The following is a 27289-nucleotide window of genomic DNA, read 5'->3' on the forward strand; positions in this document are numbered from 1 at the left end:
ATTTTGCACACTAAATTGATGTTATTACACAAATCCCAGCAGCCCCCCCCCCAATGGAACATACACTAGATTACCAAAAGTATTGTGACGCCTGCCTTTACACACACAAACACAAACTTTAATGGCACCCTTAGTCTGTAGGGTTCAATATTGAGTTGGCCCACCTTTTGCAGCTATAACAGCTTCAACTCTTCTGGGAAGGCTGTCCACAAAGTTTAGGAGTTTAAGATTCTTCTCCTCGGTCTTCACGAGGGAATCGGGGGCTTCAGTAACCAAAACTGCAGTGTTCGTCTTTGTGACACATCACAGGAAGCACCCTCATGGCCAACAGAGGACAGAATTAGAATTAGACTCGGGAAACGTAACATTAATAAATCACCGGGACTGGTCGGCTTGCACCCGAGGGTACTTGGGGAACTCAGTCAAGTAATTGCCAGACCATTGTTCTTTATTTTTACTGACAGTCTACTGACTGGAAAGGTACCAGCAAGATTGGAGAAAGGCATTGTAGCACCAATATTTAAAAAGGGCCCAAAATACATCCCTGGGAATTACAGATCAGTTAGCCTAACATCAATAGTATGCAAGCTCTTGGAGGGGATGAGAAGAGACTATATACAAGATTTTAGTAATGAAAATGGTATCATTAGCAGTAATCAGCATGGATTCACGAAGAATCGTTCTTGCCAAACCAATCTATTAAACCTTCTATGAGGAGGTGAGTTGCCATCTAGATAAAGGAAGGCCCATAGATGAGGTGTATCAGGATTTTGCGAAAGCATTGGACACAGTTGTCCATAAACATTTACTGTACAAAGTAGGGCTTCAACTAACAATTATTCTCAGTCGATTACATGGCCGATTATTTTTTTCGATGAATCGGAAAAAATCATTAAAAAAAAGTAACATGCAATTTTTTTTTTGTTTGTTTAAAATAATAATGAAAAAAACTGAGTGTTACACAGATATACACAGGTCATATACAGGCATCCTGTCATGATGGGGTTTATAGTATAAGAAACCTCCCAGGAACACCAATGATGGGGCACTATTCCCCCCCAAGATCACCAATGATGGGGCACTATTCCTCCTGGAAACACCAATGATGGGGCACTATTCCCTCCCCTCCCGAGAAAAACCCAATGATGGGGCACTATTCCCTCCCCTCCCGGGAAACCCAATGATGGGGCACTATTCCCCCCCCCCCTCCCAGCAACACTAATGGGGCACTATCCACCCCCCTCCCAGCAACACCAATAGGGCACTATCCCCTCCCAGCAACACCAATGGGACACTATTCCGCCCCAACGCTCCCAGCAACACCAATGGGACACTATTCCCCCCCTCCCAGGAAAACCTATGATGGGGCACGATTTCCTGCCAGCAACACCAATGGGGCACTATTCACACCCAACCCTCCCAGCAACACCAATGGGACACTATTCCCCCGTCCCAGGAAAACCAATGATGGGACACTATTCCACCCACCCCCCGGAACACCAGTGACGGGGCACTATCCCCCCCAAAAATTATCACGTCCCGGGGGACTTTTTCAACTTGTCATCACAATGTATGTACTACTACTGACTATTGTTGTATACAGCCGCTACCTTATATCAAGGCGCTCACGGCTGCTTCCTGCCTCTTTTTCTCTCTCTTTCCTCGAGGCAGCAGCGGGCAGGGCTGAGGGGGGTCGGGAGCTGACATCAGCAAGGAAAGAGAAAGGCGCTCACGGCTGCTTCTCGCCTCTCTCTCTATTCCCTCAGCAGCGGGCGGGGCTGAGCTGACTGCATTGAGGAAGAGAGAGGCAGACGTGCCTGGTAACATGAGCGCTGCTGTATTCTCATGAGAATACGGCATCACCGCCTTGTACACAGGAACAGGATTCACTGGGATGGATGCAGGACTGGCAGGGAGAAAGGTGACGTTAGACCAACTAATCGATAATGAAAATCGTAGGCAATGATTTTCATTATCAATTATTATCGATTTTATCGACTAATCGTTGCAGCCCTAGTACAAAGTTGGCATGGACCATAGGGTGAGTACATGGATTGAAAACTGGCTACAAGGATGAGTTCAGAGGGTGGTGGGGTCCCCCAGGGTTCTGTGCTGAGACCAATCCTATTTAATGTGTTCATAAACGACCTGGAGGATGGGGTAAACAGTTCAATCTCTATATTTGGGGATGATACTAAGCTAAGCAGGGCAATAACTTCTCCGCAGGATATGGAAACCTTGCAAGAAGATCTCAACAAATAATGGGGTGGGCAACTACATGGCAAATGATGTTTAATGTAGAAAAATGTAAAATAATGCATTTGGGTGGCAAAAATAGGAATGCAATCTATACACTAGGGGGAGAACCTCGGGGAATCTAGGGTGGAAAAGGACCTGGGGGTCCTAGTAGATGATAGGCTCAGCAATGACATGCAATGCCAAGCTGCTAAGAACAATGCAAACAGAATATTGGCATGCGTTAAAAAAGGGATTAACTCCAGAGATAAAACGATAATTCTCCTGCTCTACAAGACTCTGGTCCAGCCGCACCTGGAGTATGCTGTCCAGTTCTGGTCACCAGTCCTCGGGAAGGATGTAGGAGCGAGTACAAAGAAAAAAACAAAGCTAATAAAGGGTCTGGAGGATATTAGTTATGAGGAAAGGTTGCGAGCACTGAACTTATTCTCTCTGGAGAAGAGACGCTTGAGAGAGGATATGATTACAATTCACAAATACCGTACTGGTAACCCCACAATAGGGATAAAACTTTTTCGCGGAAGGGAGTTTAACAAGACACGTAGCCACTCATTAAAATTAAAAGAAAAGACTTTTAACCCACAGGCGGTGGTCTCAGCAGGGAGCATCTATAGTTTCAAAAAACTATTAGATAAGCACCTGAACGACCACAACATACAGGGATATACAATGTAATACTGACATATAATCACACACATAGGTTGGACTTGATGGACTTGTATTTTTTTTCAACCTCACCTACTATGTAACTATGTATGAGTGTGTCTATGGAAATGATTGACCATTCTTCCAGAAGCGCATTTGTGAGGTCAGGCACTTATGTTGGAAGGGAAGGCCTTGCTCACAGTCTCCACTCTAATTCATCCTAAAGGTGTTCTATTGGGTTGAGGTCATGTTTTTATGGACACTGGTGCTCGGTCATGTTGGAACAGGAAGAGGCCATCCCCAAACTGTTCCCACAAAGTTGTAAGCATGAAATTCCCAAAATGTCTTGGTATGCTGACGCCTTAAGAGTTCCCTTCACTGGAACTAATTGGCCAGGTCTAACCCCTGAAAAACAACTAAATAATCCCCCCTCCACCAAATGATTTGAACCAGTGCACAAAGCAAGGTCCATAAAGACATGGATGAGCGAGTTTGGGGTGGAGGAACCTGACTGGCCTGCGCAGAGTCTTGACCTCAACCCGATAGAACACCTTTGGGATGAATTATAGCGGAGACTGCGAGCCAGGCCTTCTCATCCACATCAGTGCCTGACCTCACAAATGCGCTTCTGGAAGAATGGTCAAACATTCCCATAAACACACTAAAAACCTTGTGGACAGCCTCCCAGAAGAGTTGAAGCTGTTATAGCTACAAAGGGTGGGCCAACTCAATATTGAACCTTACGGAGTAAGACTGGGATGCCATTAAAGTTCACACATATAGATATATATACACACACACACACACACACACACACACACACACACACACAGTATCTCACAAAAGTGAGTACACCCCTCACATTTTTGTAATTTTTTTTATATCTTTTCATGTAACACCACTGAAGAAATGACACTTGGTACAGCTTGTATAACAGTGTCAATTTGCTGTCCCCTCAAAATAACTCAACACACCCATTAATGTCTAAACCGCTGGCAACAAAAGTGAGTACACCCCCAAGTGAAAATGTCCATATTTGGCCCAAAGTGTGAATATTTTGGGTGGCCACCATTATTTTCCAGCATGGCTCTTGGGCATGGAGTTCCCCAGAGCTTCACAGGTTGTCACTGGAGTCCTCTTCCACTCCTCCATGACAACATCACGGAGCTGGTGGATGTTAGAGACCTTGCGCTCCTCCACCTTCCGTTTGAGGATGTCCCACAGATGCTCAATAGGGTTTAGGTCTGGAGACATGCTTGGCCAGTCCATCACCTTTACCCTCAGCTTCTTTAGCAAGACAGTGGTCGTCTTGGAGGTGTTTTTGGGGTCCTTATCATGTTGGAATACTGCCCTGCAGCCCAGTCTCCGAAGGGAGGGGATCATGCTCTGCTTCAGTATGTCACAGTACATGTTGGCATTCATGGTTCCCTCAATGAACTGTAACTCCCCAGTGCTGGCAGCACTCATGCAGCCCCAGACCATGACACTCCCATCACCATGCTTGACTGTAGGCAAGACACACTTGTCTTTGTACTCCTCACCTGGTTGCCGCCACACACGCTTGACACCATCTAAACCAAATAAATTTATCTTGGTCTCATCAGACCACAGGACATGGTCCCAGTAATCCATGCCCTTAGTCTGCTTGTCTTCAGCAAACTGTTTGCAGACTTTCTTGTGCATCATATTTAGAAGACGCTTCCTTCTGGGACAACAGCCATGCAGACCAATTTGATACAGTCTGCAGCGTATGGTCTAAACACTGACAGGCTGACCCCCCCACCCCTTCAACCTCTGCAGCAATGCTGGCAGCACTTATACGTCTATTTCCCAAAGACAACTTCTGGATATGACGCTGAGCACGTGCACTCAACTTCTTTGGTTGACCATGGCGAGGCCTGTTCTGAGTGGAACCTGTCCTGTTAAACCGCTGTATGGTCTTGGCCACCACCCTGCTGCACCTCAGTTTCAGGGTCTTGGCAATCTTCTGATAGCCTAGGCCATTTTTATGTAGAGCAACAATTATTTTTTTCAGATCCTCAGAGAGTTCTATGCCAGGAAGTGCCATGTTGAACGTCCAGTGACCAGTATGAGAGAGTGAGAGCAATAAGACCAAATTTAACACACCTGCTCCCAATTCACACCTGGGACCTTGTAACACTAACGAGTCACATGACACCGAAAATGGCTAATTGGGCCCAATTGGACATTTTCACTTAGGGGTGTATTCACTTTTGTTGCCAGCGGTTTAGACATTAATAGTTGTGTATTGAGTTATTTTGAGGGGACAGCAAATTTACACTGTTATACAAGCTGTACACTCACTACTTTACATTGTAGCAAACTGTCATTTCTTCAGTGTTGTCACATGAAAATATATAATAAAATATTTACAAAAATGTGAGGAGTGTACTCACTTTTGTAAGATACTGTATACACACACAGATAGTTTCTTCATGGCTTGGGGCAAAACCAGAAGAGCTACCATTGTTTTGCTCCAAAGTTTCTCAGTCATACCTCTGGTTAGGGCATGTATGAATGGCACAATGGTAGCTCTATTGCCAAACTGAAAAAGAGCAAGAATAAAAGAAAGTCCATGCACTTTCTTTTTTGTCAGCAGCACGAAGCATGTGAAAAATACAGGAATGCATGAGAAGCAGGTGTGGTAAATGCCATTTTTTTATGGTTACCATTCTAAAACAAAGTTGCAGGTATACACTCAATGTAATGGCTTTGATCTAGTTAACCGGTTAAAAGTTTAAAAATGTACACAGCATTGTTAAATGGGACACTTTACAAGCAATGATGAAATCAGTTCCTACCACTACCATTACAACAAATGCACAATCGTTCCAATTTGTCCACAAACTGTTTAGCATACGTTGATGTTATTAAACAACTCCTGCTGTACAGGAATATTCTATTCAAGTCTATGGGAGGTTAATGTGAAGACGTGGGCAGTCAGGCTCTATCCTCCTACTGGCTGGGTTGCAGACTGTGTGGGAGGCTGCAGAAATTGGAGGCCTGTACAAAGGGGTCGGGTGGTTGAGGGGTATTTGGGGGACAGAGTTTATTTAGGGGGCTGGGGGATTTAAAAAAAAAAAAAAACATTTACACACTTTACAAGTTGAGCCTCTCGATACATTTTTGGTTGTTGGGAGGAAACCCATGCAAACACAGGGAAGCGAATAGCTTGGGGCAAAATCAAAAGATCTATTGTTGCTCCAAAATTTCTCATTCATACCTATGGTTAGGGCATGTGTGAATTTCACAATGTTAGCTCTACAGTCAAACTGAAAAAGAGCCACAATTAAGAGTCCATGCACTTTTTTGTTTTTTTACTGTCAGCAGCTCTGTGTAGAGAGCATGAAAAAATATAAGAATGAATGAGCAACAGGTGTGTTGCCTGCTGTTTTGTTCCATTTTTTAATGGCTACCATTCTAAAACAAAGTTACAGCTATACATGCAGTTGTTTTGGTCTATTTTAGAAGTTTACACGTTCAAAAATATTACAGGCTATATAATTTCCTTGTTTTTAAAATCTTTATTTATTACAGAGATTTATTACTACATTACTACATGCTTTCCAGCTTCCAAATATGACTAGATTTCCAAGAAGAAAAAAAAACTACTTAACTTGTCAGGCTCTGCTTTTTTCTAATATATCTTAGGTAAAATTAACTACTACAACTGATTTATGTTTTCCATCCAGCCAGCAGGAGGAGCTTTAGGCTCCTATTCACATGCTTTTTTCCATTACCTTGCTGAAAAGGCCAGTTCACACAGTTCAGTAGCTCAAGTGGTAACACAGAGGGAGATTTACTAAAACTTGTGCACACAGAATTTGGTGTAACTGCACATAGTAAGCAATCAGCTTCTGTTTTTTTTTGTCCTAATTGAACAAGCTGAAGTTAGAAGCCAATTGGTTACTGTGCACAGCTTCACCAGATTCTGTGCGCACCAGTTTTAGTAATTCTCCCTCACAGATTCAGAGCAGAAACTTGAGCTTAGTGACACATTCCTTGTTCACTTGTAAATAACTTACTGTAAGACAGAGTTTAAACATGCATTTGAATGTAGAGTCCTGCTTTTAGGTGAACCTGTGCTTTGCCCATGTAGGGCAAGACAACGGGTTCATTCTAATAGCACCCCACATGCACAATACACTCACCCTATCTTTGCTCCTACAGCGCCCTGTGCCGTCTCTAAAAAAGCCAGAAAAAAATGCCCAGTATTTGTATAAGGTATATAAGGGAGCATATGACAATACCATTCCTCCCATCTGACAACCCTGGTGCTTGGTCACTAGAGGCTCAGACACAGAGTGATTACATAAGAGCTAGCAGAGTGTACAGAGAGCTTCAGATTTTCTTCCTGGCAGCTTAATGTAGCAGCTAGGGAGTGAAAGAAAGGAGTGTAGGCAGCTTGTGGGGCCGCCATTAAAGCAAGCTTATTATTTTGGATCACCTAGAAAAAGCATAGGTTCATAATAAGCATCCTCTGCAAAAAGAAACATGCACCAAGTACACAAACATAAATTAATACATATGCAAGTTCCACAAGCAAGTTTTATTTCTGCACCTACCTATATGCCACCTTGAATTTTCCATCTTTACCACTGTTAGATAACAATATTTCATATATATAAAGCTCTGGGTTGTTCGTGACCTCACTCTCTTCACTGATCAAACTGGGAGGTGGTGTCCAGGTCAGTGTCACAGATCGTGCTTGAATGTCTGACACCTACAATGATGTGCACAAACAAGTTCAGAATAAAGGAAAGGTTCGACTAAGGCATTATTTCAGAAAGCAAGATCCCTACTATGATGTAGCATCATCATCACTAAATTATACTGTAAGCAGGGTTTGTAAATATCTAGCAAAAAAGGTCAGCGGATGGGAGTTAATAAATGGCACAGATTCTCTCAAAAAGAAGGGATGTCACTTTGTCCCTGCAAATGTACCACCTACATAGGTAATTTACAAATCGGGTGGTCTCCAACATGCCTCTCGCAACATTCAGTGAGCGTCAGGTGTCCTTAATGGAAATCAGCGTGAATTGATATTTCTATTGTGTCCTCTAAACAAACTATCACTAGGGAATAACAAATCAATGGAACTGTATGTAACATGTCCTCGGAGGCAGAAGGCTGAAGGCAGAAGGCTGGCAGACCATCTGGCAAACTACGGCCTCATGTCCACATCAATTTAATTTATGTCATTGTCAACATGTTACCTTGGTTTATTTTTTTTAATAAACACTTGTTTAAAAGAAAATAAATCAAGTGGTAACAAGTAGGTGCTAGGCATATTAGCAGCAGCAGAGTGTTCTATTTGCCATAAATCCTGTGTTCTAGTATTCTGCCACCCAATTTCTTAGGCTTTTATCTCTACAATCCTTTCATATGACTGACGATATTGCATGTGGTTTGTATTACCAAAGCAACCTATGAGTATTTCTGAAATAAAGAAATACATTAGACTCCAGGCACTTCAAGCCAGAACAGAATGTCTCATTTATTAGTGGTACTTTAATGTCTAGAAACAACAAGCATATTGCCTTTCTTCAACAATAAGAGAAGACAACTTTCAGATCCCTTTGATCATATGGGCAGCTGCTGATAATAAAATAAGAGAGCCCTATAAAAGGTAAATCAAAGAAAAGGTAAATTCTCATTAGTATTTTAGAAAAGTAAGGTAATATTCACACTTGTTGCTATCGGTAACTTCTCCAATTTTCTTTTCTTCCACCTATAAGAATATACTTGGGAGATTTCTTACACAAGGGGGTTTTACATTTCACATCTTCCACCAAGTTCCAATAAAGGCTAACCACAGCTTTACACCCGTATTTACATATTGCCAAGCTCCGCCTGTATAGCAGCGATTCATTCATTACAGAGATCTGTAAAAGAATAAACTACAAATCCCATCTGCCACTGTGGCAGCTGGATTTGTAGTTTCCATGGAATAGGAGTGAGGTAATCAGCGCACTTGTAGCCCATTGACACTTCCTCTAGCTCTTCGACTGCAAAATGCCTTCAAAATGCTTCCTAGTGCTGTACACATTGTTCTCAAATAACTAGAAAGTGTCTGCCTTAAATGACGATACCAAATACTATGTCAGTGTGTATATGTTGATCGTCCCTCGGCACTGGCATTATCTAGGCCAGGGTTTAATATTTTCTAGGATTTGACATCTGACAAAACTGCAGAGTTCTACACATAAAACACATTCTAGTCATGCTTCAAATGCATTATTCATCACTATATGATTTCAGATGTGATCTATTTTCCTTCTTTCTTCTTTCGAAAGCCTGTAATTGGTTCTAAAGTCTCTGCTTTAAGGTAAAAAACACCCCGCTGCTTGTCCCCTTCCCATCCCCATTACCTGACTCCTCTCTTGATCCAAAGCTGTCCCCAGCAGCAGCCCCACTCCTCTCACTTCCTGGTCTCATGGTGTCACAGGAGACTTTGAGAGTAGTGGGAGCCATAGGCTTCTGCTGCTGTCAGTCAAACTCCTGTGAGGAGTGAGGGGGCGGGGCTTACCAGTGCTGTGGACACACAGCCCGGTTTGGGAGCACGCCTGCAGGGGTGCCCCCTCAGCACCGATAGGGGACTCTAGAAGAGGAGATAGGAAACCACTTTGTGCAATATCGTTGCACAGAGCAGGTAAGTATAACATCTATTTCAGCAAAAAAAAAAAAAAAAAAAAAACTAACACTAAAACTAATAACTTGCAGTTAGTATGAGGTTACACTTGTGTTGATGATTCTTCTTTCAGGAGAAATCTTTCCCCATCCTTTTCTACCCCTACCACTGTAAACTACAGGTGCAGTGGGGGGGTAACAGCTTTCATCAAGAGAACCCGACTATGCCTGCCCTTTTGTGCCAGATCCTTTATTCATAGAATCTGTACTACATCTTCTATGAATGACATAGGATCTCTGAATGAGGGATGGGCAGATACCGTAATTGATAGCTCTACCCCTCCATTCACAGATCCTGTGTGCTGTAGTATGGATGAGGGAGGGATGGAGGAGGATTTCATCTGAAAGAAGAATTAATACAAGGGACATAGAGCAGGTATTGGACACACTTGAAATATGCTGCAACAGCCAGCAATCAGCAGCATAGTGGAGTTTTAACACAAAAACTAATAACTTGCAGTTAGTATGAGGTTACACTTGTGTTGATGATTCTTCTTTCAGGAGAAATCTTTCCCCATCCTTTTCTACCCCTACCACTGTAAACTACAGGTGCAGTGGGGGGGTAACAGCTTTCATCAAGAGAACCCGACTATGCCTGCCCTTTTGTGCCAGATCCTTTATTCATAGAATCTGTACTACATCTTCTATGAATGACATAGGATCTCTGAATGAGGGATGGGCAGATACCGTAATTGATAGCTCTACCCCTCCATTCACAGATCCTGTGTGCTGTAGTATGGATGAGGGAGGGATGGAGGAGGATTTCATCTGAAAGAAGAATTAATACAAGGGACATAGAGCAGGTATTGGACACACTTGAAATATGCTGCAACAGCCAGCAATCAGCAGCATAGTGGAGTTTTAACACAAAAACTAATAACTTGCAGTTAGTATGAGGTTACACTTGTGTTGATGATTCTTCTTTCAGGAGAAATCTTTCCCCATCCTTTTCTACCCCTACCACTGTAAACTACAGGTGCAGTGGGGGGGTAACAGCTTTCATCAAGAGAACCCGACTATGCCTGCCCTTTTGTGCCAGATCCTTTATTCATAGAATCTGTACTACATCTTCTATGAATGACATAGGATCTCTGAATGAGGGATGGGCAGATACCGTAATTGATAGCTCTACCCCTCCATTCACAGATCCTGTGTGCTGTAGTATGGATGAGGGAGGGATGGAGGAGGATTTCATCTGAAAGAAGAATTAATACAAGGGACATAGAGCAGGTATTGGACACACTTGAAATATGCTGCAACAGCCAGCAATCAGCAGCATAGTGGAGTTTTAACACAAGGGCCCTAGGGAGAGTAAGTATACAGCATCTTCTTTTACTCTACAGCTTTATTTTACTTTCAACCCTGCATTGGGGTGTGTGTGAAAATATATATTTATTTTATATATGAAAGACATATTACTTTCAAGTATTACAAAAATGACTTGTCTACAATAAGTTTCCTACATGCGAACCTTCGCGTTGCAAACTTTCAAAGATGCGAACATGTGTTTGCACAGTTGGATCGCCGTACCAACACAAGCAATGCTGGTGCAGCGACCTCCAATGCTGTGCCCTTGTGTTCGGACAGGGGGGCTCCCCCCACCAGCTTTTGTCTGCAAGCACTGATCTTTGTTGGACTTATAAACGAGCTCCTGGAACGGCACTCGTTCAGAAGTTGGGGACTTACTTGATTTTCTAGCATTTAGATTGATTATAATGGGTTTAGAGACCTTGGAAATAGAATAAAACACTTCCCACGTGCTGAAAAATGCATTCCAATGGTTTTTCACTCTACACCAGTGATGGCAAACCTTGGCACCCCAGATGTTTTGGAACTACATTTCCCATGATGCTCACCTACACTGCAGCATGCATGAGCATCATGGGAAATGTAGTTCCAAAACATCTGGGGTGCCAAGGTTCGCTATCATTGCTCTAGAGGCTAGTGTGTGAACTCGGAATTCCAAGGCTTGTATTGTGTTGATTACCCATATACTGTAGTACCATCTGCAGGAAATAGGGACTACTTCCAGTGCAGATAGTGATAAGCACATTAAGCATGCTTAATTCTTTGCAACATTAGACACCAAAAGGCAAGGGCGGCATCAAGGTTAAAAAGACTGACACACTCTCCATCAATGATAATAAAAAAAACAAAAAAACAAACAATGTGCACAACCCCTATTGATTGACCACTACTACTAACTAAGGAAAAAAAAAAAAAATTATATATAATTTTTTTTTTTTATAAAAAATACACTAGCAATATAAACAAATAAATGGCTGCAAGCCAGCATTTAATTAATGCGACTCAACATATATAACATAATAACCCAAAACAAGTGCAGAGCTGCATACCACTATCAATTGGTATCCATAATCACTAGGAATATGCTGATACAGTGCATTTTTTCATGAGTACTTTGCGATTTGCATCAATACAAAATGAATGGGTACAAATCGCACTGCAAAGAATCGCATGCAATTTGAACAGGAATGTGGCGTGATTTCTGTCTGAATCACATGCGATTTCTCCCACTGCTCCTGTGTGGGTATAGAAAGAGAAAAGCGCAAGCTAGTGGGCAGTTTATTAAAAATGTAAGAACTCACATTAAGTACAGTTAAAATGCAAAATAGGTCTCCCGGTCCCGCCGATGATAGAAAATCGCAGCCGCTGGGGTGCTCTCATAAGGCTGGAGGAGTTGTATAGGCGGTCTGCCCACAAGCTGGCATCACTTCCGCCCTACACCCACGGGGTCCTGGAACTTCTCCTCCAGCCCTGTGAGCACCTCCAGCTGCTATGATTTTCTATCATCGGCAGGACCCTTACGCAGATTTTGCATTTGACCAGATATGTATTAATGTGAGTTCTAACATTTTTAGTAAACTGCCCACTAGATGGCACTTTTCCCTTTCTATACACAGAGGATCGGCGTAGGCAATCATATGCGTTTCGGACAGGAATCTCACCGCATTAATGTTCAAATCTCAGTCGATTCTTTGCAGTGCGATTTGCACCCATTTATTTTGTATTGATGCAAATTGCACCGCAAAGTATTGGTATCAGCGAGTATGAATACTGATACTTTCGGTCAAGTACTTACTGATAAAAAAACGATATCGGTGCAACCATAATAATCACACTATAAATGCATAAATACATAAACACATCATTTGATCAAAAGTGTGTACAGTAGATATACAGTATGTGATCCAACAAATAATAATCATAGCTCCAACAAATCCAGAAAATATAACGCTCATAACATAAATGTGCAAGTTTATAAAAGCACCTCAAATGAAAGACCTCGGGTGGACTGTGAGGCCAAATTGTGCATTTGTCCCCTTTAAGGCAAAGCACAGCAGTGGTCTGATCCTCTCCAGAAGAGCGGGGTTAAAGAAAGCACATTTCACAGTGGATTTCTTAGGAATTATCATCATTTGTTTTGCACTGGGAAGAGAATTGAATCACGGTGCATTTATAGACTGTTGCTGGACTGCACATTTAGATTATGCACGTTATATTTTCTGGATGTGCTGCAGATATGATTATTTGTTGGATTGCACGTATGTATTAAAGAAGAGCTCCAGTCAAAATGGTGTTTATTAAAAGTCAACAGCTACAGTTTGATGCTGCTGACTTTTTAAAAACAGACACTCACCTGTCCCAGGATCCAGCGATGTGCTCACCTGAGCTGTTCTTTCCATCCGTGTTGTGTCCCTAGCACCGGCATCCCCACTGTGGACACACCCAGTGACAGGTTGTGACTTCATAGCTGGGTGCCTGCCGCACTGCACTTTGTGAATTGCCCCGCAGTCTTCTGGGACCTGTGACGTCCCAGAAGACTGCAGGGAGGGGGGAGAACTTCCGCTCAGATCTCCTAGATAGTCGGAGCAGAAGTGGGTGCAGGTACCAGTCAAAACCAGGTACCTGCCCCCCCCCCCCCCCCAAAAAAAAACAAGTGCCAATACATAAATAGGAGGGGGGAGGAGGCCATAAAGCAGAATTTCCCTTTTTGGGTGGAACGCTTTAAGTACACACTTTGATCACATGATAGGTTTATATATTTATGCATTTTTAATGTGATTATGAATAGTAGTAGGCGGTGCTGCATTTGTTTTGGGTTATTATACACTCTCCATTCAAGAAAAAGTAGCAGTCTTTTGAAACCCAACTCCTGACCTACCTATGCTCCCCTTCCCTGTGCTCTGTTTCTCCAACCCTGAGTAAGCTCTGTATTGGATAATGTTGGAGCTTATGCTGGTTTGATGACGTCCTCCTCATGTGACAGTGTTCTGGCCTAGTGGCCGGTTAGGCCCAAGTGCTGCATCCTTAGAAGAATATCACGTGCTCCCCCCCACACACCCATTCATGGGGGCACTGGGTATTTTGTGAGAGTTCCAATGGAACAACAGAGTATTGTAGGGAGCAGAGTGAAGGTTATTATTGGGATGGGAGTGGGGTGAACTTTCAAGATTTGTTGACTTTTTTCACTCAGATCACTGTTCTTTTCTCAATGTTTTAGGAATTTTAGGTGTGGTTATGATAATTGGACCATGCAGGTCTCTAGTTCAGGACTAGGTGAACAGAGCTCTGTTGAAACAGACGACAGCAACATCAAAAGTACCTATGAATACCTTAGACTCCTTTTACACTGGGGCGGTTTTCAGGCGCTTTAGCGCTAACGGCCAGCGCTTTCAGTATGAAAGTAGTCTTAGCTGGGGTATTGTAGATATTACAAATGGAAACAAACACAAAAGCAGACAACTTGCAGTGTGGCAGCTTCACACCAAAATGGACATCCCGGGAATATTTTGTCACAAACACAAACAAACCTGTATCTGAGAGTACCTACCACTGGCTTTGAAATGTTGGAAAGCTGTGCTTCCAATGCTTTTGTTTCTTCATCTTTTTCTAGAACAGAAACAAATACAATTATATTGATAGGTTTCCAACTGTGCTTTATCCACTAAAAGCTAAAACTGATGGTCTGTGAAATATATTCAGTTTTATTATGTTAAAGGCAAAATTATTATGACTAAAAAAATTATCTGAATTTATATACAAATAAACTAAATTATTAAAGCTAGCTTGATATTGCATCAATGATTACATGATAACATACTGCTCTCACTGAGTGCAATAAAAAATCCCTTGAAGCACATTAGGGTCCATTCATTATTAATATTATTATTAAACAGGATTTATATAGCGCCAACAGTTTGCGCAGCGCTTTAAAACATGAGGGCAGACAGTACAATTACAATACAAATCAATACAGGAGGAATCAGAGGGCCCTGATCGTTAGAGCTTACAATCTAGAGGAGCAGAGTTCCGCCCCCCCCCCCTCCAAAAGTTAAAAGTCAGCAGCTTCAAATACTGTAGCTGCTGACTTTTACTATTGGGGCACTTACCTGTCCAGGCATCCAGAGTCCTCATCTAAGCCAATTCTTGAATCGGCTCTTGGGTGCTGGTGCCGCCATGTCAGCTAAGGAAAACTGGAAGTGAAGTCTTGCGGATTCACAGCCAGTTTTCTACTGTGCATGCCAGAATCGCGATGCACTCTGAATGGGCTTGGCTGCGGGGAGGAGAGGGATGAACTTCCGGCTCACTTTGCTGTGGCAAACTCGGCCGGAAGTGGGAGCGGGACAGCCAGGGATGCCAGCTATCAAAATACAAAAACCACAGCGGGAGATTCGTCCATCTACACTGAATAGCATAGATAGAGAAATTTTTTTTTTTTTTTTTTTAATTCAGCCGCCGAAACACTTTCATGTTTGGCACCGTCCTTCAGGCTGTAATGAAGAGGTTGCCCACCACATGTAAAAATTGGCTTCAGGAGTTTGAGCATTTTTTTAATTTGCTAAGAAACGCTAAAATGAATCGAGCGATTATCATATTACACATATTTAGGATTATCACCCAATTCATGTAGCTATGATTAGACTGGGAAATTACATTAACAATGAAGCTTCTTTAGACCCCCTGGCTGGCTGTTTTCAAGGAAGAACTGATATGCATGGTGGACTTTTCTCTAACCAGATGTTTTATGAATGTACATCCTACTGTTGTCTAGGGCAACTATAGGCAGTGACAGAGCTTGCTTCTGTGGAGAGGGATCTATAGTAGGGAGAGGTAAGTCATCACATAGGTAGCTACTCAAACGATAAGCAGACATGCTAGGAGAATGTGTAGACTGCAGATTTATAAAATATCTTACCTCCTCTACAAGTACTTTAAAATCTCACATTTACTGGCGTTTAAAAATACACCAAATTAAAAAAAAAGCATTATTAATCCCTTTAAAGTTGTAGCAATGCACTAAGAGTTTGCACAATATGATAAATCATCCTTAATTATCACCAGCTCTTGGCATCCTTTTTATGGTCATAATTACCTGGCGGTTCTGCTTCTACCTGGGCCGATGTCTTCCCTTTCTGCTTGTTCTTGGACTGTCCTGTGTTTAGAGATGGACTGTTTTGCCCTTTGATAATGCCATTGGATTCATTGACTGGAGAAGGGCTTTTCTTGGGTGAATATGGGGGGCTATTGAGCTTGTCTTTCTGCGCACCATGTCTGTCCTTTAGCTTCTTCTGCAGTCTCTCATGTATTTTACTTGACCTCTCATCCCTGAGACTGGACCTCCCATGTGATAGCGGATCTAGAAAAACGAAACACAGGATTTGCAGGAAATAACTGAGAAATTAAATCTGTATATCTAATCTGCATACAAATTAAGTTATAAAAAACATTGATAACACCATTTAGGTTATTAGTTCTGTCTATACAGTTTAAATGGACTATTCCAACCAAGCAGTTGGGCTACATGCACACTAGTTTATTTTTAAGCTCCAAGCAGCTGCATTGAGCTTTTTTGTTTTTGCTGCCCAGTGTTTAGGTGGTTTAGCGGTGGTTCAGGTGGTGTTTAGCGGGCCGCCACATCCTTAACAACAGATGATGGGTTCCCTGCTGACAGCTGAATGTAAACATAACAGTTGCCGGCAATAAAAAAACCCAAACGCTAAAACCCCCTCCACCAAACAAAGAAAAAAGTATGCCCCCCCCCCCAAATCCATACCAGACCCAGTGGCTGCCCGTCCATACGCCCCGGCCCCTAATCTACACATAGGGCACCGAAGGCATGGATTTTAATGGGGTCCTTTTTTTTTTTAAGCACATGATTAGAGTCTAAGGCTCTAATTAGCTTCAAAAAACGGTGGGCTCGGGGCACAGAGCACTGCGCCCAGAGCCCTGCGCCCAGAGCCCACCCAGTTGTGTGACAATAGTAAATATTCGCTATTGTCTTCTCTATTCTCCTCCCGACCAATCAGGAAGCGGGGCTAGGGAGTCGAAGGATCCACTTCCTGTTCTGCCGGGAGGAGAAGCCCTGGCTCTTCCCTCGGCATACTCTCAATCTCGCACTGCCTGTGACCAGCAGTCAGGGGAACCGAACTCCTAAGGTAAGTCCTATGATCGCCGCCTCTTTTCTGTCCCCCGCGGGGGGTTGGTGGCGGCTGCAGCGGTGTGAGTGAGGGGGGCAGGTTTGTTTGCCCCCCCAAAATATTGAGCAACTGTCGCCACTGACCAGACCCTTATTCGAAAATGCAGCCCAGCAGGTCAGGAGGGGAGGGGGATGAGCGAGCGCCCAGCCCACATGTCCTCAACATGGGGGGGATGTGCCAGATTCCGATAAGTCCCCCAAAACCATTGGCCAGAATTGTGGGGGAAGAGGCCCTTTTCCTCATCAACATAGGGACATGGTGATTTGGTGGGGTGGGCATGTGGCCTTGTATGGTTCAGGACCTTCTCTGACCTGCCGGGCTACATGCTCCGATAAGGGTCTGGTATAGATTTGGGGGGGGGGGGGGGCGTGGAGCTCCTCTTAAAATTCATAATAGACCCGAAGGGCCTGGTATGGATTGGGGGGGGGGGGGCGGAAGCTGTCTTTTTTTTTTAAATTGTTTACATTCAGATGCCAGCGGGGAACAGCTGATGAGTAATCCATTGTTAAGGACGTGGCTCCTTAACAAAAATGTTACTGCTCCTAAACACCTTATGAAAACACTCCTAAACACTGCAAAAATGTGGGCAAAAAATGCTATTAGCATTTTTTTGGCAGTTTTTGAGCATCTAGTGTGCATGAAACCTTAAGCAGCAGTAAACCCAAAAGCAGACATTATATTGCAGCTGACCAATTCCCAGGAGGTGGGGTCGTACTCGCACCAAAAATGTAAAAAAATCTCCATAGGCGACGTTTAAAAAATTCTACAGGTTGCATGTTTTGAGTTACAGAGGAGGTCTAGGGCTAGAATTATTGCTCTCGCTCTACCGATCATGGCGATAGCTCACATGTCTGGTTTAAACATCTTTTTCATACGCGGGCGCTACTCACGTTAGGCAGCCACGATCGTTACACACAGAGACAGAACGGAGATCTGGCAATGTAAACAGACAGATCTCCATGCTGTCAGGGGTGAGGAGAGTGATCTGTTGTTCATACTAAGTAAGCAATCAATATACGCTTATTGCGATTTTTATTACCTAAAATATGTAGAAGAATACATATTGGCCCAAACTGAGGAAAAAATTAGCTTTTTTTAAAAAAAATTGGGGATATTTATTATAGCAAAAAGTACAAAATATTGTGTTTTTTTCAAAATTGTCGGCCTTTTTTTGTTTATAGCGCAAAAAATAAAAACCGCAGAGATGATCAAATACCACCAAAAGGAAGCTCTATTTGTGGGAAAAAAAAGGACGTCAATTTTGTTTGGCAACAACTCGCAACTGTCAATTAAAGCGACGCAGTGCAGTATCGCAATAAATGGCCTGGTCATTGAGCAGCCAAATCTTCTGGGGCTGAAGTAGTTAATATATCACTATACGAGTATTTAATGCACCTTGCACATTTTTAGACATGGATTTTATTCTATTATGTATCATAATCAATTCCCTAACAGCCCCCTTTCTCTATTCCTCTCCATTGAAAAATTTAAATTGGGATGATGGTACAAGACTGCAACAATCTTATAGAGTCCTTATATTAATGTTTTATTGTGCCTGTGACGCGAACAACAAGTTTAAAGGGATTGTGTTGGCAGGTAAATGCAGCATGCTTTGAGGTGCATTTAGCTTGGATTAGGGCTCATTCACAATGGCGCTGGCACCCATACTACATGAATGAGGAAATTGTTTTTGCACCTGCATCCACCCCAAGCTGCATGAAGGCAGCACATGGCAAAAATGCAGACAAGGTAGCTGCATGTCAAAGTTTTACAGGAATGCAGGAGCAGATGTCCAGAGACTGCGTGTGCTGGAAGTGACCAAAAAAAACCTTTCTAATAGACACATTTTAGGTGTAACTTTTTCCCACCCAATTTTTTCCCACTGTCTCCCAAAATAAATAGGCCTGTTGCATGCATAGTGTATAGTTCAACTAATATATTCTTCTATATTATTGATGCATAGTTGGTTCCTATAAACTCCAATTAGAACCAAAAAACACAAATATAGCTTGTAAAATAAAAAGACAGACATAGTAGACAGAGTACTTACCCAAATCTCCATATACCTGTGTGGGGTGATACTGAGGCGTATATTGAGAGGCAATATCAGTTCCAGCGACCGGAGAGTATATGTGACGAGGAGGCGGTGGCATCATAGCGGGAAGAGGAATAAAACCTGGCAGAGGGGGTGGAGGTCGATGTATAACTGCATGGCCACTTGTGTGGAATTCGGGGGGCTGAGGAACAACTACGACTCTCCGCACACCATTGTCTTCAATAACCTACAAAGAGGAGAAAAAGGGAGAATGTGAGCTGAGCCAGGCTTACTCCCTGCTGCATAGCTTCTGTACCAAACCCTGATGAATTCAACATTTGAATAATTTTAATAGCATATTTACTATTGCTTGGCACTCACAAATTAAACTTGTTTCTGACTTGTCCTGGAAGTCACTGATGGAAGCTGCCTTGTCTGGCACAGGGGCCACATACTCAGGGCCGGTGCTAGACTATTTTGCACCCTAGGCAAGACCAGCTACTTGCATCCCCCCCACAAAAAAACCAAACATCGCACTGCACAGAACTGCATGTGAAGCGCACTGGAACTGCACAGCATCCATGTGCGACTCACATGCAGTGACTACTTTGAATGGGGCCTAAAGGGGGTTACTGGAGTGCAGCTGTCCAGCCCAATAACACTAATTGTAATACCACCTATATTCCTGTCCTTTTGACATGGTGACAGTAAGCCAACACCCATGCTGTACAGGTATCAGGTTATGGTCACCACAGTGGCACTACCCCTCCTTTAACTGCTCCTGCTTAAGCTTGAAAAGACAGAAGAGAGGGATATACATATGCTGCGATCATGACACTTTGCATCATTGTGCGACAAAAATTATCCCGGCTGATGCAGCAGCAGGCAGTACTGCCTGCCAAACATATCATATTTACCTGCCCTGGGCAATGGTTTTGCACAGAGCACCCCTATCCTCTTCATTTCTCCCACCATCGCTCCTGGTTCCTCATCTTCTCTGTGTGCTACCATGGCAAGCTTCTTGCTACGGGGGCACTTGTGCAGGCTCAATCCCAAGCGGCACTGTGCTCAGCCCTGCCCCCCTCTCTGCTCACAGAATTAGATTGACAGCAGCAGGGGCAAATCGAAGACACAGCACTGGATCGAGATTGGGTTCAGGTAAGTATAAGGGGAGGCTGGGGGGAGCAGACATGGAAAGGTTCAGAAAATGCACAGAACTTTTTACCTTTACTACCATTTAATTGGGACCCCCCACAATCGGGGGTTTAAGGGATTCAAACAGGTGGTGAGTTGGTGATAGAATGCCTCCTCACTGCCTGTCAAATGCCCTCTGCAGAGTAATCCAAACATGGTTTGCTCTTTAGAGGGTGCCACATGTGTAAAGGCCTTAAAGTTTCCAATGGCTTGCAAAACTTCTGACCCAGCTGCATTCTCTGTCCAACCCTTCTGCACCTCCCAATTTTTTATGCACACTACAGTGGAAATGTAGCAGGGATACAAATATTCTCTTGCAATTATGGTAGAGTGCATAATTACACTAACATTTTTATGGACCTGTAGTTCACGCACAACTCTCTATGATGTTGTGCTAACCTGCATTTTCTTTCTATTTTGATCTCATGCTAACCAATACATATTATGCGATTCTGCAGAAAAAGATTGCACGTTTCCAAAAACCAGGGTAGTGGTTACCAACAGAATGGCCTGGTGTACCCAAGTAATATATGGATTAAAACACACAATTCATGGCTGGATAGTCTGCTGAATATAATTCCATGCTAAATGGTCAAGTTGTCACAGACAAACACACATGGATTTCTTCAGAATAACAAAAGTATCACACTATGATCTTTTGTATTTTCAATGCATATGCATCATGTATGAGATCACAATTTGAATTATGCCAGGACCGCAAGCACCTCTATGGATTAACCTGGGAAAGTTGTTCCCTAAAGCATTTTTTGGCTTTTCCATTAGTTTGGAAGCCATTGTTTTCTGGTAAGCTGCTATCTTTTACATTGGTGGTGGTTTCACAGAGGACTCGGAGAAGCCGGTTGTCCCTTGCATACTGCTATTATGATTATTCACCACTTGTAGAAATTACTCTTCTGAGACACTGGAACTTTATTTCACATTCAGCCTAGGTTTACACTGTAGTGATGCGGGAACCAGCGTGATTACAACACGGTTCCCCCTGCAAACTGCTGTGGGCGTCAATGTTAATGACACCCCCAGATCGGTTCACAGATCACAGTGGGTACTGTGAACTCTCACAGGAATCAGATCACCTGGGTGTGAGTTGCGAGTTGTATGGCTGAAATCACATTGCACAGACATCGCATGCGATCAGCACTGCAGTGCAGGTGCGAATCACATGTGATGTCTGTGTTCACACAAGTTTGAACCTGGGCCCAAGGAGTTTTTTCTTCTTTGTTTGGATATTTATGGACAATTTTTTTTGATGAACTTGAATATTTTATTTGTTGTCACAATTTATACATTTTTGACATCATGTTATATGTATACATTTTTTTGGAAAGCGCTGCACTTTATGTTATATTGATTGGTACTGGGGGTTTTTATCTATTGACCCGGTCTGTTCTTTAACACCTACCAGCCTTTTTCTTGCTTTTTCACATATCTAGTGCGGATATCCCCTTTTGTTTTAAATGGTCAAGTTGACTGGAATGTACCTTCAGGTCAAATACTTTACTGGTGTGTTGGTGTTGAATTTGAAGGAACGGCACTGTAACGCACCACACAGACCAAAAAGAGAAGTTCCGCTCTTCCTCCACCCCCTTGCCTCCTTTACATTTGGGACTTTTTGGGAGGTACCCAATTTTGACAGTTACTCGCTCTCCCACTTCCGGCTGGATCGCCGTGGCAATCGGAGGCGACGTTCAGCCCCCCTCCTTCCCCTGCAGACTTCTGGGGCACATCACAGATCCCAGAAGTCTGAAGCAACATTCACAAAGGGCAGCATGGCTCATGCATGCACAGTTGGAAGCCAACTGTGAAGCCACAAGGATTCACTGCCGATTTCCCTTAGTCAAGATGCTCCCGCCTGCACCGAAACCGATTGAAAAATCAGGTCGGGTGAGGACAGCACTGGATTGAGGGGCAAATAAGTGTCCTTATAACATGTCGCCTGACAAGTCGCCCCAGTGTGAACCGAGCCTAAAAGTCAGCAGCTACAGTATTTGTAGCTGCTGACGTTACATTTTTTTCTGGGGAGACTGGAGCTCTTCTTTAAACTAGGTACACACAGGCCGAAAACCGACTGAAAACTGTTGATTAGGTAGTTACCGGCTGACTTGTGGCCTACAGCTCCTCGTCTGACAGAAGCCAGTCTCACAACTGGGGAGGGGGATAATGGCCCTGTAACATACCACACAGACTAACATTGTGTGTATATCATTGTTCACTGCAATGCTTATGTGGTTGAATATAGAATTCTGGGAAATTCTCACGTATTGAATCAATGCATTTCTTTCTTTTACATTCACACACAGAGCTGCAGCTCTGCCCCACCCCCTCTCTCTCCTCATTGGCTTACTGGCTGTGATTGACAGCCCGCTGCTGTCTTAGTCACTGAGGAGGGAGAGTCCCTGGAGACCCGAGGTTCTCGTGCACATTGCTCGAGGAAGATCAGGCTCAGGTGAGTATTGGGGGGGGCTGCTGCACACTGAAGGTTGTTTAAAACCTTCAACCTTTACAATTTAAGGACGCCGTTAAAACCTTTGACAGGTTTCTATTGCTGTCTGCGTCCTCATTGGGGAACTTCATCCCTTCACCTCCCTTTGAAGAAATTTCTTATTACATAGCATTGAGTCTGAGACAGGAAGTGACAGACAGCACAAAATAAGTAACTATAGCTTGATAGGGTTCCTAACCATTTCCTACCCTGTTGATAACCTTAAAAAAAAAAAAATCAACTTTAGTTTTACACTTAAATCATTCACCTACAAAAAATTCCTGTTGTGCACGCTATCAGTGTTTTAGTATTAAAATACTTTAGCTTGATTAAATAGAGGATATGAACATTCATTCAGCTGCCACATCATCAGAATTGGATCCATATTTGCTTGTGTGTGAGCTATCTCCACTTTTAAAGATTAACTAAACTGTCCTCCCCGCCCAGAGCAAAGGTGAAGTGGTAGGCAGGCCAACCCAAGCACAATGGAAATTGATATTTGCCATTCACCACTAGTTTCAGTTTCTGCAAACATATCAAGGGAATAACTGAGAATAAAACAAACATGTTGAAGATCTCAAGTCTAAACAGAACATTTTCTAGAGCTTCTAATGTCAGAGCTATTTAAATAATACATAAAACCTATTAAAATGTCTCAGTTTATCGAATAAAAGACAACTGCAATAATGTGTTCTCTCGGTCAGTCCCATTAAAAATAACCAAGGGATATCCTACATCAAATATTGGAGATAATAGGATTTGCTTTCTGTGCATCTAAAGGCCAGCCATAGACAGAGCAAATTTCTACCACAGGTTGCAGGAAAGAAATTTGCTCAATCCCCAGCGTCAACAGTCAGTTTTGACAGGGGAATCCCACCCGATGAGCCATTGTGTTCTCCCAGCGGGGTGCAGGGGAAGCCGTCCCCACTGGGAGAAGACAGTGGGTATTGCAAGCAACTGTTATAGCCACTTGCAAGAAACGCATGTAAAATCCAGTAGGCTGGTTGTACCCAAGTTGATCGATCGGTACATTCAGCCTGCCCATACATGGTTTGAATCTCAGCCGGTTCAGCCCATCTATGGCCAACCTAACCCTCCTTTACAAGGTGCTCAGAAATAAAGCAGACAATGGCAATGCTTATCACAAAAAAAGTTCTGGCACTCAGAACAGTTAAAGCATGTTACACCGATGTGACACAGTTGCGGTTAGAAACTGTTTGCTGCAACTAGTGGGAATTACCTTGTGGGCAACAAATTCTTTGTGCTAAAGTCGGCCAAAGACGGTTCAAATCTTGGCCGGTTCAGCAGGAACCGGCCGAGATCCGAACCATGTAAGGGCAGGCTGAATGTACCCAAGCTGATCAATTAACTTGGGTACAACTGGTCTGTCGGATTTTACATCCAATTATTGCGAGCCGTCCCCGCAGGGAGAACACAATTGCTCCATGGGATGGATTCCCCTATTAACATGGACTGTGGTTGCAAGAAAAAAATTGGTCTATGGCCGGCTTAAGAATAACTTGTTTTTACCTACCCTGCTTCAAGATCACTGGGAGTCAAGAAAGAGCAAAGCCTTAAATCAGAAAAGGGCTGGCGACTCGGAAACTCTTGAATAAAAGTCCTTTATTGGGTTACATGGGTACACGGGTACAGGCTATGCTGACGCGTTTCGGCTAAGAAGCCTTCATCAAAGCATGAAGCTTTGATGAAGGCTTCTTAGCCAAAACACGTCAGAGTAGCCTGTGCCCGTGTAACCCATGCAACCTAATAAAGGACTTTTATTCAAGAGATTCCGAGTCACCAGCCCTTTTCTGATTCAAGTACTGCATTTTGGGGCCTCAACGTCCTGGCTAGAGCACCAGATCACAGTTCCTAGATCATCATATTGGTAGTGGAGCTGGGGTATCATATTGCTTCTCAAAGAGCAAAGCCCTCTGTGCTTGCCCCTACCACAGCAGCAATGTTAGCGATACAAAGGTCCTACTGGAGTTTGTGTACCTTGTCTAGAACTACACGGTTAATGTCATGCTAGGAAAAAAGAGTGCAAATTTAGGCCCGAATTTCTCCCACAAGTGTTTGATTGTAAGGGTCATGTCACCAATATAAACAGTACTTTTTTTACTGAAAGGTTTGTTGCTTTTCCTGAATTTGCATTAGGGTCATGTTACATGGTCAGCGCAAGTCAAACAACCACTTAGAACATAAAATCTGCATGCACTGTATTTGCATTGAACCCACTTCTACTGCTCTCCATAGTGACATCTCTGGTTATACACCAGTAGAATTTTGTTTGAAAACGTTTGTTTTCGGAACATTATTTGGATTTTCTAAATGTTAATGTGGGCATATCAACAATCTTTTTTGATGAAAATTGATCAAGGTGAAGGATGGAAAATATTACTCATTTCTTATTGGAGTGAATGAAATTCTAACTGGTAATATGATCTTCAGTAGGGAAAAACCACACTTATCGTAAGACATTTGCTAGGAAAAGTTTTATCTGGAATTAGAACTTTCATGGTGATCATTTTTTCTTTGAAAAAATCATGTATGATAGAGGAATGTTTGAAAGAACATTACATATAGTCAGGGCTTCTTTTCTCAAACAATAGGTGCTGGAACTTAACCAAGGCCCGACAAAACCCCTCCCCCTACACACACCCTCCAAATCATATCAAATAGTGGGTGTGGTCAGTCAAATTTCACGAAAACAGTAGGAGGGTCTTAAAGGGGCATTAAATACCAAGACTGCATTACATACAGAGTGCAGAGCTGTCACTTGTAAACACAGAAACCAGACTTCTCTGTTTACAAGTGATTGTGGAGAGCAGGCACCAAAAGGTCTGAGCCAGAGGTGGTGGAACTCGGTTCCCCCTGAAAAAAAGCCCTGCATATAGTATATCCAGAACAGCCCCATTGGCTGATGAACATTTAACGTATCTATAAATATAGAATACAGCATGTACCCTACTTAGGAACAAGTTCTGTTCTGGGAGGGAGCTCGTTCGTAGGTCCAACTTGTTCATAAGTCCAAAAAAGATCAGTGCTTGCAGATAAAGGCTGTAAGCACTGATCAGTGTGTTCTGGCGGGGGGAGCCCTCCCAACGCAAAGGTATACATTTCTCAACCTGTATTTTATTTTTCAAGTATCATGAGTTGTTCTTTAACAAGTCTGGGAATCCATTCAAGTAGCAGATCAGAATGAAATTTGTAACTGCCTTCAAATTAAAATTGGTTTATTCAAAGATGACTAAATGCCCAAACCATTTTCCAGACTTTTGCATGAATGTTTGAAGGAAAGTTTAACTACACATGGCCAGCTTTAGTTTATAGACTAGGCATTCCCACTACAATCCTGATTATAAGTTTAGCTAGCTGTGGCAACTTATTAAAACATACGACTACATAAAAGTGTTATAGCACTCTAAACCCAGCCATACATGGAGCAACCAAGGGTTTGCAGGAAAGAGAATCCCTCAATTCCCCTATCAACATTTTCAGTGTCGATGGGGGGAAAACTTCCCGTGGAGCAATTGTGTCCTCCCAGCGGGGAGAACACAGTAAATACTGCTAGCGGCTATAACAGCCACTAGCAATAACTGCATGTAAAATCTGGCAGGCTGGTTGTACCAAAGTTGATCGATCAATTTAACTTGGGTACATTCAGCCTGTCCGTACATGGGTGGTCCCTGCTGATTTGGCCAAGATTCGAACAGACTATGGCCGGCTTAACTTGCAGTCTTTCCAATAACTGCACCATATTGAACTCTGTAATGTCAAGGCAGCATCATAGGTTGCGTCTCTAATAGCAGTCTCTCTAAGGCTACATGCACATTGACAATTTGACCTATCTGCATCAAATCCTGGCATTTTTGGGCACCTAGGAGAGGCAGCACACTGTCTCTCTGCCAGAAGCCTGTCAAAATCTGGACGCTGTACTGTGCATACGTCTCTGAAGACACATGGCCGTAAGCGCGAGTACCATTTCATTCAATGTCCAGCTGCGGAGTATTTCAGCCAGTCATAGATTTTGACAGGCTGCTGGCAGTGGGGTTGGCCGCTGCATCTGTGCTTACCAGATGTCCAAAAACGTCAAGTTTATGCACAGGGGCCGAACCACCGGTGTGCGTGAGGCCATAGATACAAGTTTGTTTCAGCAGTGCATCTTATTCAGAGCTCTCCAACATGCTGTGTCTAAAAGGGCAGTAGAGCATGGCAGTGTGTATGTGTGATTACCTAGAATGTACATACCTGCTGAGCATAACCTGGAGGCACATAGATTGGGGGGACTGAACCATTTGGGGACATCATGGGGACCTGAGCGGGACCTACAGAAAAACAGGAATAAAAAACAAAATCAGAAGAATAGGCAGAATGATAAACCAAAGCCTCTAATATACAGGACATAACATGAAATCATGTGATAAAAGCTAGTCACTGTCAATA

The 27289-nt window shown here is 43.1% G+C and overlaps 1 protein-coding gene across 7 annotated transcripts in view; it reads right to left on the minus strand.

The window, feature by feature from the left end:
• The window catches only part of FNDC3A (fibronectin type III domain containing 3A), a 459441-nt gene that overhangs the window by 127920 nt on the left and 304232 nt on the right, over positions 1 to 27289 (minus strand). For all 7 annotated transcript variants that reach the window (XM_073613177.1, XM_073613181.1, XM_073613178.1 and 4 more), the window contains 5 exons: positions 27095 to 27171; positions 19165 to 19396; positions 16010 to 16273; positions 14468 to 14526; positions 7488 to 7645 (listed from right to left, as the gene is read on the minus strand). In XM_073613177.1, coding sequence (XP_073469278.1) covers positions 7488 to 7645; positions 14468 to 14526; positions 16010 to 16273; positions 19165 to 19396; positions 27095 to 27171 — 790 coding nt within the window. The remainder of the gene's footprint in view (positions 1 to 7487; positions 7646 to 14467; positions 14527 to 16009; positions 16274 to 19164; positions 19397 to 27094; positions 27172 to 27289) is intronic.

Source organism: Aquarana catesbeiana, linkage group LG02, assembly GCF_042186555.1.
Source record: "Aquarana catesbeiana isolate 2022-GZ linkage group LG02, ASM4218655v1, whole genome shotgun sequence".
NCBI classification, from domain to species: Eukaryota; Metazoa; Chordata; class Amphibia; order Anura; family Ranidae; genus Aquarana; species Aquarana catesbeiana.